Raw genomic sequence first — 14,074 nt, forward strand, 5'->3', positions numbered from 1 at the left:
ATATCAGTTTAAAATGTAATATATTGTAAATGTTTTTACGGTCACTTGTAATCAATATAATACATCATTGCTGAATTAAAGTATTAATTAACTTTAGTGTAAATAGCATCTAGCATGCTATTAACACTTGGCGTAAATATCCACTGCTAAATCTTATACCAACCCCAACCATTACTGTAAACATTAGTGTTAATTGGTCACCTTTTTCACCCATTAACTGTGTTTTTGTTTTGTTTTTGTAAAATCATAAATAATAGTTTTAATTAAAGGAGAATGAATTGAAGTCCTTAACTCAGCAAGATTTTCTTTGATAAAGACTTTATTATTTCACTAAGACAGAAGGGAAAAGAAGTCCAGGACAGTGTTACACCAGCAAACATTAGGCATTGAGTTGTCTATGTAAAGAGAGCTCTCCTATACTGATTATGAATAAACTTATATTACGAGTACAGCATTACTTTTCGCTTGTGGTACATGGAACTCATATGAAACACAGAATCAGTGACAAATGTGGGGAGCATAGGGCACATGTAGAAAAACACCATATCTGTCCAGGAAACGAGCAGGTATCGAGTTTGAGGTTTGGCAGCCATGAGAGCGTGAAGCATGGCATTGATAACCAATGTGCAATCCTTAAATCCTGAAAAGGACAGCGAGTTAAAATATTCACATGCCATCCCAACATATTTCTGGTTGAAAGTTAGTTTACGTGCATCGTCAAACTCATCCCATATCTCTTGTGGCATTTTCTTGTGCACAATGTTGGTGGCCGCACCAAAATTTCCTGGTTGAATAATGCTGACCTATAAAAAAAATACAAATAATGAACCATGTTCAATGTCCTATTAGTAATGGATAATCAAGAAATACAATATGGTATGTTCAATATTATTATTACACATTTCTTTTTATGACCCAGGGGTGTTCAATTTCAGGTTTTTTAGAGTCGACTATGACTCTCCACTCCATTTACTTTACATCAAAATAGGTTACACAGGTTAACTTAACAGTTTTAGTTGTCACACACTTAATTCGTTTATTTCCCTCCACACAAAGCCCCTTATTAAAACAACAGACTTTTTACCGTGACTTTCCAAAATTAGTTTCTAATTTTACAGAGGGAAGTCTTACGAAAAATGTTTAAGTCTCGGAAGTGTCTTTTATTTTGCCGGGACTTTTATTTTGGCAGTGCTAAGAAGGGCAGCACCTGAGCACAGATGCCACGAAAACGGAAGTTGCTATCGTCTTTTCTTTTGTTAACTTTCTGAGTTGTGACTTACACCCAGACTATTGCCACTGTAAATAATCAGGTATCTTCTTTAATTTTGTCTGGCCCAGCCAGGCGTTTAGTAAACAAGACTGGCTATTTGCACTTAATGTAAAAGGAATCTACTCCAGTAAAAATTTCTAGGGTAGGACCCACCCAATTTTTTTTTAACTTCCAACAACCATGATTGTTCCTTTTTTTGAGCTTCAAATTTTGGGCTGCCTTTCACTGCCATTATAATCAGAGGAGGACAATAGTGGAGAATTTTTACTTTCTACTCAAGTATATTTTTAAGTATACAGGTCCTTCTCAAAAAATTAGCATATTGTGATAAAGTTCTTTATTTTCCATAATGTAAATGATAAAAATTAAACTTTCATATATTTTAGATTCATTGCACACCCACTAAAATATTTCAGGTCTTTTATTGTTTTAATACTGATGATTTTGGCATACAGCTCATGAAAACCCAAAATTCCTACATCAAAACATTAGCATATCATGAAAAGTTTCTCTAAACGAGCTATTAACCTAATCATCTGAATCAACAAATGAACTCTAAACACCTGCAAAAGATTTCTGAGGCTTTTAAAAACTCCCAGCCTGGTTCATTACTCAAAACCGCAATCATGGGTAAGACTGCCGACCTGACTGCTGTCCAGAAGGCCATCATTGACATCCTCAAGCGAGAGGGGAAGACACAGAAAGAATTTTCTGAAGGAATAGGCTGTTCCCAGAGTGCTGTATCAAGGTGCAGAGTCTGGAGGAAGACTGGGGGAAGGAAATGCCAAAATGCCTGAAGTCCAGTGTAAGTACCCACAGTCAGTGATGGTCTGGGGTGCCATGTCAGCTGCTGGTGTTGGTCCACTGTGTTTGATCAAGGGCAGGGTCAATGCAGCTCGCTATCAGGAGATTTTGGAGCACTTCATGCTTCCATCTGCTGAAAAGCTTTATGGAGATGAAGATTTCGTTTTTAAAGGACGACCTGGCACCTGCTCACAGTGCCAAAACCACTGGTAAATGGTTTACTGACCATGGTATTACTGTGCTCAATTGGCCTGCCAACTCTCCTGACCTGAACCCCATAGAGAATCTGTGGGATATTGTGAAGAGAAAGTTGAGAGATGCAAGACCCAACACTCTGGCTGAGCTTAAGGCCGCTATTGACGCATCCTGGGCCTCCTTAACACCTCAGCAGTGCCACAGGCTGATCGCCTCCATGCCACGCCGCATTTCTGCAAAAGGATTCCCCACCAAGTATTGAGTGCTAATTATTTGAAGGTTGACTTTTTTGTATTAAAAACACTTTTCTTTTATTGGTCGGATGAAATATGCTAATTTTTTGAGAAGGAGCTGTATACTTTATCAGTGTTTTTCTGTAGAAAACTTTTACTTCACGCCATTCCAAAGCAAAATGTATAATGTCATACTTTTCACTGCACTACATTTCATGAATAAAAGTTGTTGTTTTCTTATCTTTAATACTTAATTACACTAAAAGTGTAGTACTTTCTTAATTTTACTCAACTAAAACTTTGAACACTTTAACTTGAGTAAAAGTATACAGTACTACATTTTTCATGTAATTAAGCATTAAATGATATTCAATATGAAATGTATTGCTGTAAAAAAAGTACAATATTATGTTTTGTAGTGTTATAAAGAAAAATGTTTTTCAAAGAAGAACACTGATAAAGTATATATACTTGAAAAACAAAATTGCTTGGAAAGTAAACTTGAGTACTGTCTGCCTCTGATTATAAGGCTGGGAAGAGCCAGGACATTTTTAAATGTAACTTCAATTGTATTCGTTTGAATGAAGAATGTCATACACACGTACAGGATGGCTTGAGGGTGAGTAAATCATGGGCTAATTTTTATTTTTGGGTGACCTATCCCTTTAAATGTTTTTTTTTTTTTTTTGTAGAGAGCGTGTTGCACTTGAAATAGATTTTTTTTGCGTTGAACCTTCTCAACAGTTTTCTATTTTTGTACGATAAAAAAAACTAAAACATAAAAAAAATACAAACAGTCTTAGTAAATGTTTGTTTCTAAGAATGGATCAGCTCTTACCTTAACTCCAAAACTGGCCATCTCTACTCTCAAGCAGTCTGCGAATGCTTCCAGTCCCCGCTTGGATACACTGTATGCTCCCATGTTCAGACAATTGAAGAAAGAAAAGATACTAGACACATATATCATACGACCTAAGGACGAATTAAGAAATTAAAGTAATTAGTAAATGATCTATAAACATAACACTATCAGAAAAAGCTGTCAGTGGGGCAGTACCATTTCAAGCTTATTTCACTTTGAATTATTAACTAATCCAAGCCTTTTCTCTGAAACCCGGTCTTAAAGGCCCACTAAAATAAAAAAAAGCAGTACACATATGGCATATTTCCATTGTACTAAAATGCATTCATTTTCAATGGGTATATATGTGGCTGACACAGGTACCCTAGTGCATCCCAAATTTTTAAACATTAACATTTTAATATAACATTATAGTCATTAGAAAATTGTTTTTTTGAGGAGGTGGGGTAGTGCACTATAGGCCCCTGTGGTGTGGCCTAAGCTTTTGTCTTTAATGGCATTTTTTTTCCTTACATTACTTTTACTTTTATACTTTAAGTAGTTTTGAAACCAGTACTTTTACTGAAGTAAAAAGCTTTAGTTGATACTTCAACTTCTACAGAAATATTTTTAAACCCTAGTATCTATACTTCCACTTGAGTAATGAATGCGAGTACTTTTGACACCTCTGACTATGTTAGCCTTAAAGTTATGAATAAGCGGGTGTGTTGTGTTGGAATGAATCCTGGTTTCACGTTAGTTTCACACACCGCAGCAGTGCGCGCGCGCACACACACACACACACACACGGCTCTGGTCTAAAGTTAGACTACAGACATGGATCATATGCGCGAGTCGGCACAGACAACAATACATATCTTACCCATTTGAATTCTGCACAGATTGATGTATTTCAAAGCGATATGGAGGAGATTAGCCTATGATGATAATCGTTACGATGTCGTTATGATGATAAACGACAAACGATGATAAGCGTTATGATGATAAACGTTACCAAACAGAAAGGCTCTAGTTAAACTGTATATTAACTAGGGATGCACGATATTGGATTTTTGCCGATATCCGATATGCCGATATTTTTCAGCTCATTTTGGCCGATGCCGATGCCGATACCGATGCCGATATATGTTTATTTTTTCCCTTTGTTTGGAAACAACACCATTTTGAGCAAAAACTCAAGCAAAAAATGAAAAAAAAAAAATTTCATTCTGGTTTCAGATTTCTGAGGTATCCTTCTTGTTGAAGATAAATACATGTTAATAAAGTTCTTTTTATGATAAGAGTATATTAAAAGCTCTGAAAATAACAATAATAAAGTCAGTAATTTTTCACCCCAGATGCAGCTGTAACCTAAATATTGTATTTTTGGATTTAACGTTTGTGCACATGAAGTGGGGGTGGCATGACATCCATTGATGCTGTCTTTTAATTCTACAATTATTGTAGAGCTCCTTTGATTATTTTTCATCATCCATTTCGTAAAATTTTATTACAGATTAATACACTGTATATAAAAGTATTTAATTTACAAGTGTCATGCTTGTGATTTATGACATCATTACTGATTTGTTTATTCAGAACAAGAAGTAACTTCAATTTATTTGTGTATTCTACTTTTCATTGTATTAGTGCAACAACAGCGCACCCACTACATGTATAAATATATAGCGGTCTAGCGGGAGGGCACTAGGACCTGGAGGAGCTTCTGCTGCTGTGGAGGCTGCCGCACGTGCTAGAGAGTGGGACTGGGGAGACGCGATTGGGCTTGTTTTGGGCTAGTTTTGTTGTGAAAGCGTGGCAAATCTGCTGCTGACGGTCACGTCCTTCGTGCATTCAGAAATTCAAGGCAGCATTTAAAAACAGTCAATATAAATCACTGTACATGCAATGTATTTTCTTGTTTTCACTTGAAGAATGACTGCAGTGCTGACATGGTCTTATCGCTGTAGCACTCCTTGCACACGTGAGTTATTGCAGGCACATATCAACACGTTATCATATCGGCAAGGCATATCGGCATAATGTTTTCATATCGACCGATGCCGATTTTTATATTTTAAGCGTTTATCGGCCGATTCCGATGTCGTGCCGATAATATCGTGCATCCCTAATATTAACGAAACGCTATAAGTTGTTTCAAAAAAGAGGAGAAGCTGCTAACGGGAAATTACGTCAACACATTGAATAATGCGGCGCGTTTCAAGGCACTTTAAACCCCGCCCTCCTTATGGACAGAGGTGGACAAAGTACACAACTCTATTTCTTGAGTAAAAGTAGCCTACTACTGGTCAAATATTACTCCGTTACAAGTGAAAGTTTTAAAAACTGATTTTTACTCAAGTAAAAGTACAGAAGTATTTGTTTTCAGAAGTACTTAAGTATCAAAATTAAATTTTATTTTTTATGCCAACGCATTATTTTATTATTGTTGTATAAATGCACACTATGCCATCATAATGGTTTAAGCCATTCAGTGATGCTCCATCTGACATACTAGCATACAACTAACTTAAATTAATTTAAATACTTGTATTTAAGTTACAAACTTATTTACAAAGCTGCTGTCACTTTAAGGCCCAATGGACGGATCCAATACACTGATACAGATATTCTCCCAACTTTACTCTTCTCTTTCTCCCAGACGTTTATATGTTTATTATTTTATAAGACATGCACCTAGTGTATGCCAACTAAACAAATCTTGATTTTTTTTTTAAACTGAAACATACTTTCAAAGTATGGCTATGGGTGCACACACTTGTGCCTAAGAACAGTCTTCTTTGTATGTATATGACTATAAGAGAGATTACTGATAGACTGTCTGAAACAACAAGAACAAAAAACCTTTTAAAGAAGGGAAAAAAATCATGCACCGACTTTCAGAGCTGCTACAGAAACGACTTTTGAGCTAGATAGAAATGTAGTGGAGTAAAAAGTACAATATTTGTCTTTCAAATGTAGTGAAGTAAAAGTCATAAGTTTCCAGAAAAAACTTTTTTTTTTTCAGTGTGATCGTGACATACACTATATTGCAAAAGTATTGGGACATAACTCCAAATCATTGAATTCAGGTGTTCCAATCACTTCCATGGACAACAGGTGTATAAAATCCAGCAGTAGGCCTGCAGACGCTTCTACAAACATTTGTGAAAGAATGGGTCGCTCTCAGGAGCTCAGTGAACTCAAGCGTGGTACCGTGATAGGTTGCCATCTGTGTAATAAGTCCATTCGTGAAATGTAATCATTACTAAATATTCCACACTCAACTATTAGTAATATTATAACAAAGTGAAAGCAATTAGGAACAACAACAACAACAACAACAACAACAACAACAACTCAGCCATGAAGTGGTAGGCCATGTAAAATCACAGAGCGCCGTCAGCACATGCTGAGGCACACAGACCGCAGAAGTCGCCACATTTCTGCAGAATCAACAGCTACAGACCTTCAGTGTCCTTCAGATGAGCTCAAGAACAGTGCGTAGAGAACTTCATGGAATGGGTTTCCATGGCCGAGCAGCTCATCCAAGCCTTACATCACCAAGTGCAATGCAAACGTGGGATGCAGTGAAGTAAAGCAGCCGCCACTGGACTCTAGAGCAGTGGAGACGTGTTTTCTGGAGTGACCAATCACGCTTCTCTTTCTGATAATCCGATGGACGAGTCTGGGTTTGGCGGTTGCCAGGAGAACGGTACTTGCCTGACTGTGTTGTGCCAAGAGTAAAGTTTGGTGGAGGGGGGAATGGTGTGGGGTTGTTTTTCAGGGGTTGGGCTTGGTCCCTTAGTTTTTAGTGAAAGGAACTCTAAATGCTTCAGAATACCAAGACATTTTGGACAATTTCATGCCTCCAACTTTGTGGGAACAGACTGGGGATGTCCCCTTCCTGTTCAAACATAATGAGTGCACAAAGCAAGGTCCATAAAGACATGGATGAGTGAGTTTAGTGCGGAGGAACTGACCTCAACCTGATAGAACACATTTGGGATGAATTAGAGTGGAGACTGTGATGTAAAGGTAAGACGTCCCAAAACTTTTGGCAATATAATGTGTCAGAGTGAAATGTTTTCTGGAACTAGAACAAATGTAGGGCGGTGGGGGATTTTGTCAGTAGGGAATTGATTTAATCGTCAAATCAATTGAATTGCATTGTTTATTTCCTTTTATCATGTTTTTAACAGGTTCTTTATTTGTGAAAAAGACTACACTATAATGATCTAGAAGTTATTAAAACATAAATCTGTTTATTTGCTGACTTAAATCACATTTTTCATATTGATTCATTTTGCCAATAGTAAACATTACCTTTTGAAAGGATGCCACCCTAGTGAAAGCTTCTGTATCATTTTCTCCTTAGAGTTAAGAAATATATCAATCAACAAAGACTTTAGTATATTATATTCATATTAATGTTATTAATGTTTGTGTCTAACAATGTGCCCACTTTTAATTCTGTTTTAAGGAATTTTATGTATAGATTTATGTGCAGACTGACAGAGTCTAAGAATTTCATCATTGTGTCCATAGTTGATGTTTCTAAGAGTGATACAAGGTACACGTCTTGCTTTTGAAAAATATTGGACCTGAATTCTGTATATGTTTTAGAAATGACTCCTGATGTGCTCATTTTTGACATTTATTTTTTATTTTTTATTATTATTTGTATTGTGTTGTCTCTATGGACCTATGTGTCTTGAATAAAAGTTGATGATGAATGACCTTTGGATGCTCTAACAAGGGGCAAGAATGGGATGGTGACTCTGATGGCACCAAACAAGTTAACATCAGCCATCTTCTGGAAGTCCTCAGCTGTACTCCACTCCGTCTCTCCCCAGTCACTGATGCCAGCATTATTTACAACAGCATAGAGACCTGAAAATGTACAACAATATAGAGAAAAGGGGCATTTAAAGGGGTTTTTATATTCTCCATTGTTGCAGCTCGTCTCTTCCCAGTCTGTCAGTAATGCTCTGTTTAGTTCCTGTCTCTGTGAAGCCCCTCCTTCTGAAAGCACAGTGTGCACTGATTGTTCGGCTGGAGCAGTGTGTTGTGATTGGAGAGCTTTGAGCGTGTTTGGGAAATGTCCAGCCCCTTACCATAACCATAATCCATAACTTAACATAACTCACTCATCATAATACTAACTCAACCAGGCCCCGCCCCTTTATTTTGCGTATTAATTATTTAAATGAGGTATATTGTGACGTATTGGTTTCCAGAAGAAAACTCAAGACTACAAATGGAGGTTTCAAGGAGTTCAGAAACAATGACACTGATATAGAGAAGTTGTCCTTTGTGCTTTACAGATCTTTTTCATGCTCAACCAGCAACATGAAGGGCCTTTCACACTGAGAGCGTGATTCAGCAAAGTGAATGTTTGTCACGATAAAGCTCTTGAATCTAAACAATAGATCCCTATGGAGCACACGTGCCGTTTTATTTATTTTTTTCACGCTGGGTGCGATGAAACGAGCCGTCCAATTAGATTTGAGCTTATCCGAGCCGCTGCTGTTGCACAAAAGTAAGAGACAACGAAAGAGAAGTATTTGCGGAAGAGAGAAGAGAATGGATGTTGAGTGTTATTGGTGTCAGAATAGGTTTATTCTTATACATATGGTCATTTTCTATTCATTTCCCACTGAATTATGCAATCTGAAGAGCTTGAAACATTATACAGAGCCCTGTTTTCTTCCGTGCACGTGTGTTATGAGTGAGAGAAGTAATAGGCTCTGTCCTATATAACTCCTGCCCTTCTGAATGACAATGTTGTGTCCTCGTTCTGGATTTCAATACACAAACAACTGAGAGAAACGTTTCTACAGATGAAACATGAAGCCAAATAAATATATGATTACAATGATATATGATCTGTATGTGTTTTTCATGGGGCGCCACCTATCGTGCTCAAGGCAATCGTTTGTTTTGCATTCAGTGTGAAAGCTAGCGGCAGCAAATCTAATCTGCCCGCGAGTGTCGTCTAGCAACTCTCAATACCCTTCTGAGCTGTAATCGCCCAACTCTTGCCGGGCCAATCACATCAGGTGTTTCTCAATGTCAAGGATGCTTCCTTGGAAGGACTGATCCTTTCAAGTCACTTCCTTCAGAGGCTAGGCGAGGCTCCTCTTTAGCATTCGGAGAACCACGTAAATGGAACAGGCTAGCAAGTGCACGTCATTGCGTCATTACGTCAGTGAAAAGGTCCGTTGGCCATCAATAAAATTATGTGTAACGTTATTTGTATATATTTTTATATCAATACAGTAGTAATTTGTACCTGCATTTAAACGTTAAACTTTACGTACATTTACTACGGTTATAACAAATGTTTGGTAACGTAAATAAAAGCATTGTGGCAATCAGCGAGGTGAGGGACCGTGAGAGCGGGCCGGTGGAGTGATAATGAGCGGCAGCTGATCGCCGCCAAAACCGGTCTCGGCTCACGGCAGAGTGATTGGAGTATAAATGGTGGAGCGTGGAAGACGAGAGAGGACCAGGCCTGGAGTTTATGTGATGGTTTGTTTATGGTTTATTATGTGTGTGCGGGCAGTCGCCCGTGAGGGGTTTCCCCATGTTACTTTCGTTTTGTTTATTATTTATTATAAAGTTGTTGGATGTTCGCTGGTTCCCGCCTCCTTCCTTCCCATCTCCAAACTCCGATACAAGCATATTTGCCCCGTTCACGCTCCGACTCCGGGAACGTCTGAAGATAGCAAAGCTGCGCGCATAGGATTGTGGGTGATTTGAGAACGCGAAGTCCGCGAAGGCTACTCATATGCATCCTTTTCTGCATATGACATATTTTTCGAACGAAGGACTCAGTCCTTGGTTGAAATTCCGAGGGTCCTCGACATTGGAACAGTCCTTCGTCGGATGTCGATGACGTGGCATCCTTGGAATTCTGGCTTCCGAGGATCCTTCCTTGACATTGAGAAACGCCTATCATGTATAGAGTCGGTGGGCGGGGCCATAATGACGACGGCCGAGTTGCGTTTGCGTGCTTCTAGTAAACACAGAAACTGGCGAACGGCGGTCTTTCGAATCAGCTTTGACCACGACTCTGGAAGACTTGGAGTTAAGCTTTTCTCTGAGAAAAGAACAAAGAACGGCACTGAAGTCATTCTTAAAATGGGAAGATGTGTTCGTAGTTTTGCCGACCGGATACGGCGAATGTTTAATCTTTCAACTAGCTCTGCTTCAGCTTCGTTGCTCTGGTTGGTGTAGCGCTATCCTATCGCGTGCAGAGGGAGTTTGAAAGACAACCGTTTATCCGCCCCTCAGATTGAGCCCTGTCTATGGTGAGTTTCCAGACCAAACATCTTGATGTGGGTCTGGCTTGTCAGTCAATTGAAAGCTCCATTCGTCTGTGATTTGCTTTGCTTTCTCGTTTGTTTAAAATGCCTTTACCACACTAAAGAAAGCTGAACATGTATGTAGGTCATAATAGGTCTTCTTTAAAAATACATTTTGAAGTGTTAAAGTTACCTTTCTCTGGCAAGTTTGCTTCCACAAAATCTTTGGCCAAGCTCACATGTTCCTCTTTGGTCACATCCAGCTGGAGTACCTTCATACGGACAGAGCCTTCTTCAGCCAGACTCTGAGCTCCGGGACCTTCAGGGCGTAAACATCCAGCAAACACTGTGAAGCCCATGCTGTCCAGTTTCTTTGCAAGGTGATGTCCAAATCCGCTATCACAACCCGTTATTAACACTGCCCGGCCAACTCCATCTGACAAGCCATTTCCCGCCTGGTGTGCTGCGTAAGCCAAGAGCATGAAGCAGATGACCAGACCAAAATATATGAATATATGATGATCACCCAAACAGTTGTAGGGAATGAGCAGGGCAGTCACACCGAGTAAAACTGGCTTCATTGGGAAGTAGGAGCTCAAAGAGACAACCTAGGAATTGACAAAACAAAGAAAATAACAGGTAAAAATTACAACCAAAATCAGCACTGATATTCAGGGGCATAAAAGGGTTCACCCAAAAAAGGTGAATACTTTTGGGAGATATATCCCTTTAAGGACCTCAAAATGATTAGCATTTGCATAAGAAGACATAATAAACATGCAGAAACTTTACAATATTGTTCATTTTTATTTTGCCTAGATATATCCTTGAAGTATCTGTTGACATTCAACACACACACATGCACACACAATGAGAAAGATTGCACTTTACCATAACCAGGTCATGCAATAAAAGACAGATTGATCCACTGATTAGGAGCTGTGATCGGTTCATTTACTGTAAATTACAGCGAGTGTTTGAAGATAACCAGCAGATAAACAGATACGTTACAATGTGAGGTTTGAAAAATATATTCCATGGTTTATTCAAAAGTATAATTTCATTATGTACTTTTATTTAACTGTACTTTTTTTTAATTAAGTACAGAGAAACAGTACAGAGAGTTATGTCAAATATCTTAAAGGTGCTTTGTTCAGAATTAAATGCCACATGACTCCCTTTTATTGTAAGGGACATATAAAATGCTTTTTATTGTTCCTCAATGCGTTTTATGATTTATTAAACAACTATATAAATGTTAACAATTTAAATCAAGCTTTTATAATGTAGGCTAAACAAACTAAAATATAACAAATTATACAACTACATTCAAATTTAAAACATGGATGAACTTCATCTTGGTCGTATGATATTCCTTAGAAACTAAAAAAAATATTATTATAATTCCTTTGAGAACTTACATTTTAAAATACATAATGATATATTTCTGTCAAAATTTATTTTTAAAGGTAAACTGAACTTTTATTTTGACGATCTTATAGTTTCTCCGTGTATTTGGTAGTTTTCTCAAATGAAATAGTGAAAAGCTCGTGAAGTGGAGTCAGGAGAGGATGTTCATGAGCAGAAAACACCGCGAGCGTCACGTGTGTATGTGTGTGTGTGTGTGTGTGTGTGTGTGTGTGTGTGCAGAAAAAACTTCACACAGAGAGCTGCTCAGGCAGGCTGTTGTGTTCATTTCTGCAGTGTGATATGCTGTTAGTTAATACATTTTGAGTAAAAATGTCCAGAGCATATCATTGCTGTCAAGATAGGCTAATCGATTTTGAATCTGGCCACCAAAATGCTGAACACGTTATTTTTTATGTTGCTCTTCATGTCACTTAGCTTACTCACCCCCTCCTTGTAAGCGTTGCTATTCACAGTCATTTACAGGCTTTAACTAAAGAAAGATCTGTTTGCTTTAGTGTAGGCCTCTCTCAAGCAGCCTTGAATTAGTTTCAGCTGAACGCTTCGTTTGCTCTTCTCTCATCCCGAGTGCTATAATTAAATTCAAACACTAGCGAGCGCTAGAGAGCCGGAGTTCGGGAGTCGGCTCGTTGTAAATGGACTGGTTTGCTTTGGGCTTACTGTGGGCTAGTGTGGGGTTTCCCCTACCCAGCAAACACGCCAGTGTGGTTTGGTTAAGTGTGTGTTATCTGTGGGCAAGCCGGAGTGGGTTAGCCCATGTGGTTCTGCCTGTTTGGGCCCCAATGAGGGTTTAGTGTGGACAATCCCCTTTACTTTTTAGATGCTAGCACAAAAAGAGGTCAGGCCGGAGCATTCGAAGTGGAAACTCCTGTTAAAGCTACACTGTGTAACTTTTTTAGTTTATTCTTAGCGAAAAACACTTAGTTCTTTCAAAAATATATGTGCTCAACTCCTTTCAAGTAATAACGTATTCTCGTAAGTTTATAATATGCCATTGAAAATACATACGGGTGAGGGGTTCGAATGCCGGTCGCCATGTTGCCCCTCCATCTTGGAAGTACATTAGCCAAAGAGGGACATACCCGCAAATTCAAGCTTCGCCTTTCGCGTTTTTAACACTCAGTGTTAAACATGGACGAGGTCGAACTGGAAGCCATGTTAATCTTGGACTAAATCGGCCACCGTAGGAGTTAAAACGAAATCGGAATTGAGAAGAACAGAAACTATTATTCACTGGATTGTCATGTACCTTTTCAACGCTAGATGGGGGAAAATATCACACAGTGTAGCTTTAAATCATGGCTACATGATGCAAGATGGTGGAAGGGGCGGAAGAAGAAGACTGGAGATCAGGCAAAGATCTACAGGTAGCCTATCCGAGGGGACTGATATATTTCATTAGATGATTCATATGTGTTATGTGGTTATAACCAGAGCCGTTGAAACGATTACTTTTTAGAATACTTATTTTCCACCATAATTTGCAAATAAATGCTTTAAAAATCAGACAATGTAATTTTCTGGATTTTTTCTCATTTTAGTTGAAGTGTAGGCCTACCTATGATGAAAATTACAGGCCTCTCTCATCTTTTTAAGTGGGAGAACTTGCACAATTGGTGGCTGACTAAATACTTTTCTCTCCCACTGTAAGTGTGCTGCACCATTCCTGTCAGATCCAACATAGAACGAACAGCATTGTGTTTTAATATCAATATTTCTGTAAATCCAGTCTCGACTTGTGTCTTGTTTACAAACGATTATCTTGCTATCTTCAGCATTGTTTATTGCTCAGTAATGCGATCAGTTTATCTCCACGAGTCGGTAGGCGGGGCTACAGAAACAGGCGTACACAGAGGCGGTGTTACGTCATTGATTTGAGAGCCTCGTTTTCTGTAGCCTGGAAGCCAGCTAAACTCAGCCCCGTCCACAACATTTGAGCTCGGGCGGTTCGGTCTGGCCTTGCTCCATAGAGGAGTGATTATGCCTAAACAGA

At 38.7% G+C, this 14,074-nt stretch overlaps 1 protein-coding gene across 1 annotated transcript; it reads right to left on the bottom strand.

Moving 5' to 3' along the window:
* Positions 1–325: 325 nt before the first annotated feature.
* On the bottom strand, positions 326–12,616 carry zgc:113142 (uncharacterized protein LOC503524 homolog). The gene is made up of 5 exons (XM_067454732.1): positions 12,508–12,616; positions 10,847–11,261; positions 8,084–8,236; positions 3,341–3,474; positions 326–803 (listed from the first exon to the last, which is right to left on the bottom strand). Exons 1-5 carry the CDS (start codon positions 12,538–12,540, stop codon positions 441–443), a joined length of 1,098 nt encoding a protein of 365 aa, XP_067310833.1. The 5' UTR covers positions 12,541–12,616; the 3' UTR covers positions 326–440.
* Positions 12,617–14,074: the final 1,458 nt, after the last annotated feature.

This window comes from Pseudorasbora parva, chromosome 10 (genome assembly GCF_024679245.1).
Source record: "Pseudorasbora parva isolate DD20220531a chromosome 10, ASM2467924v1, whole genome shotgun sequence".
In the NCBI taxonomy this organism is placed as follows: Eukaryota; Metazoa; Chordata; class Actinopteri; order Cypriniformes; family Gobionidae; genus Pseudorasbora; species Pseudorasbora parva.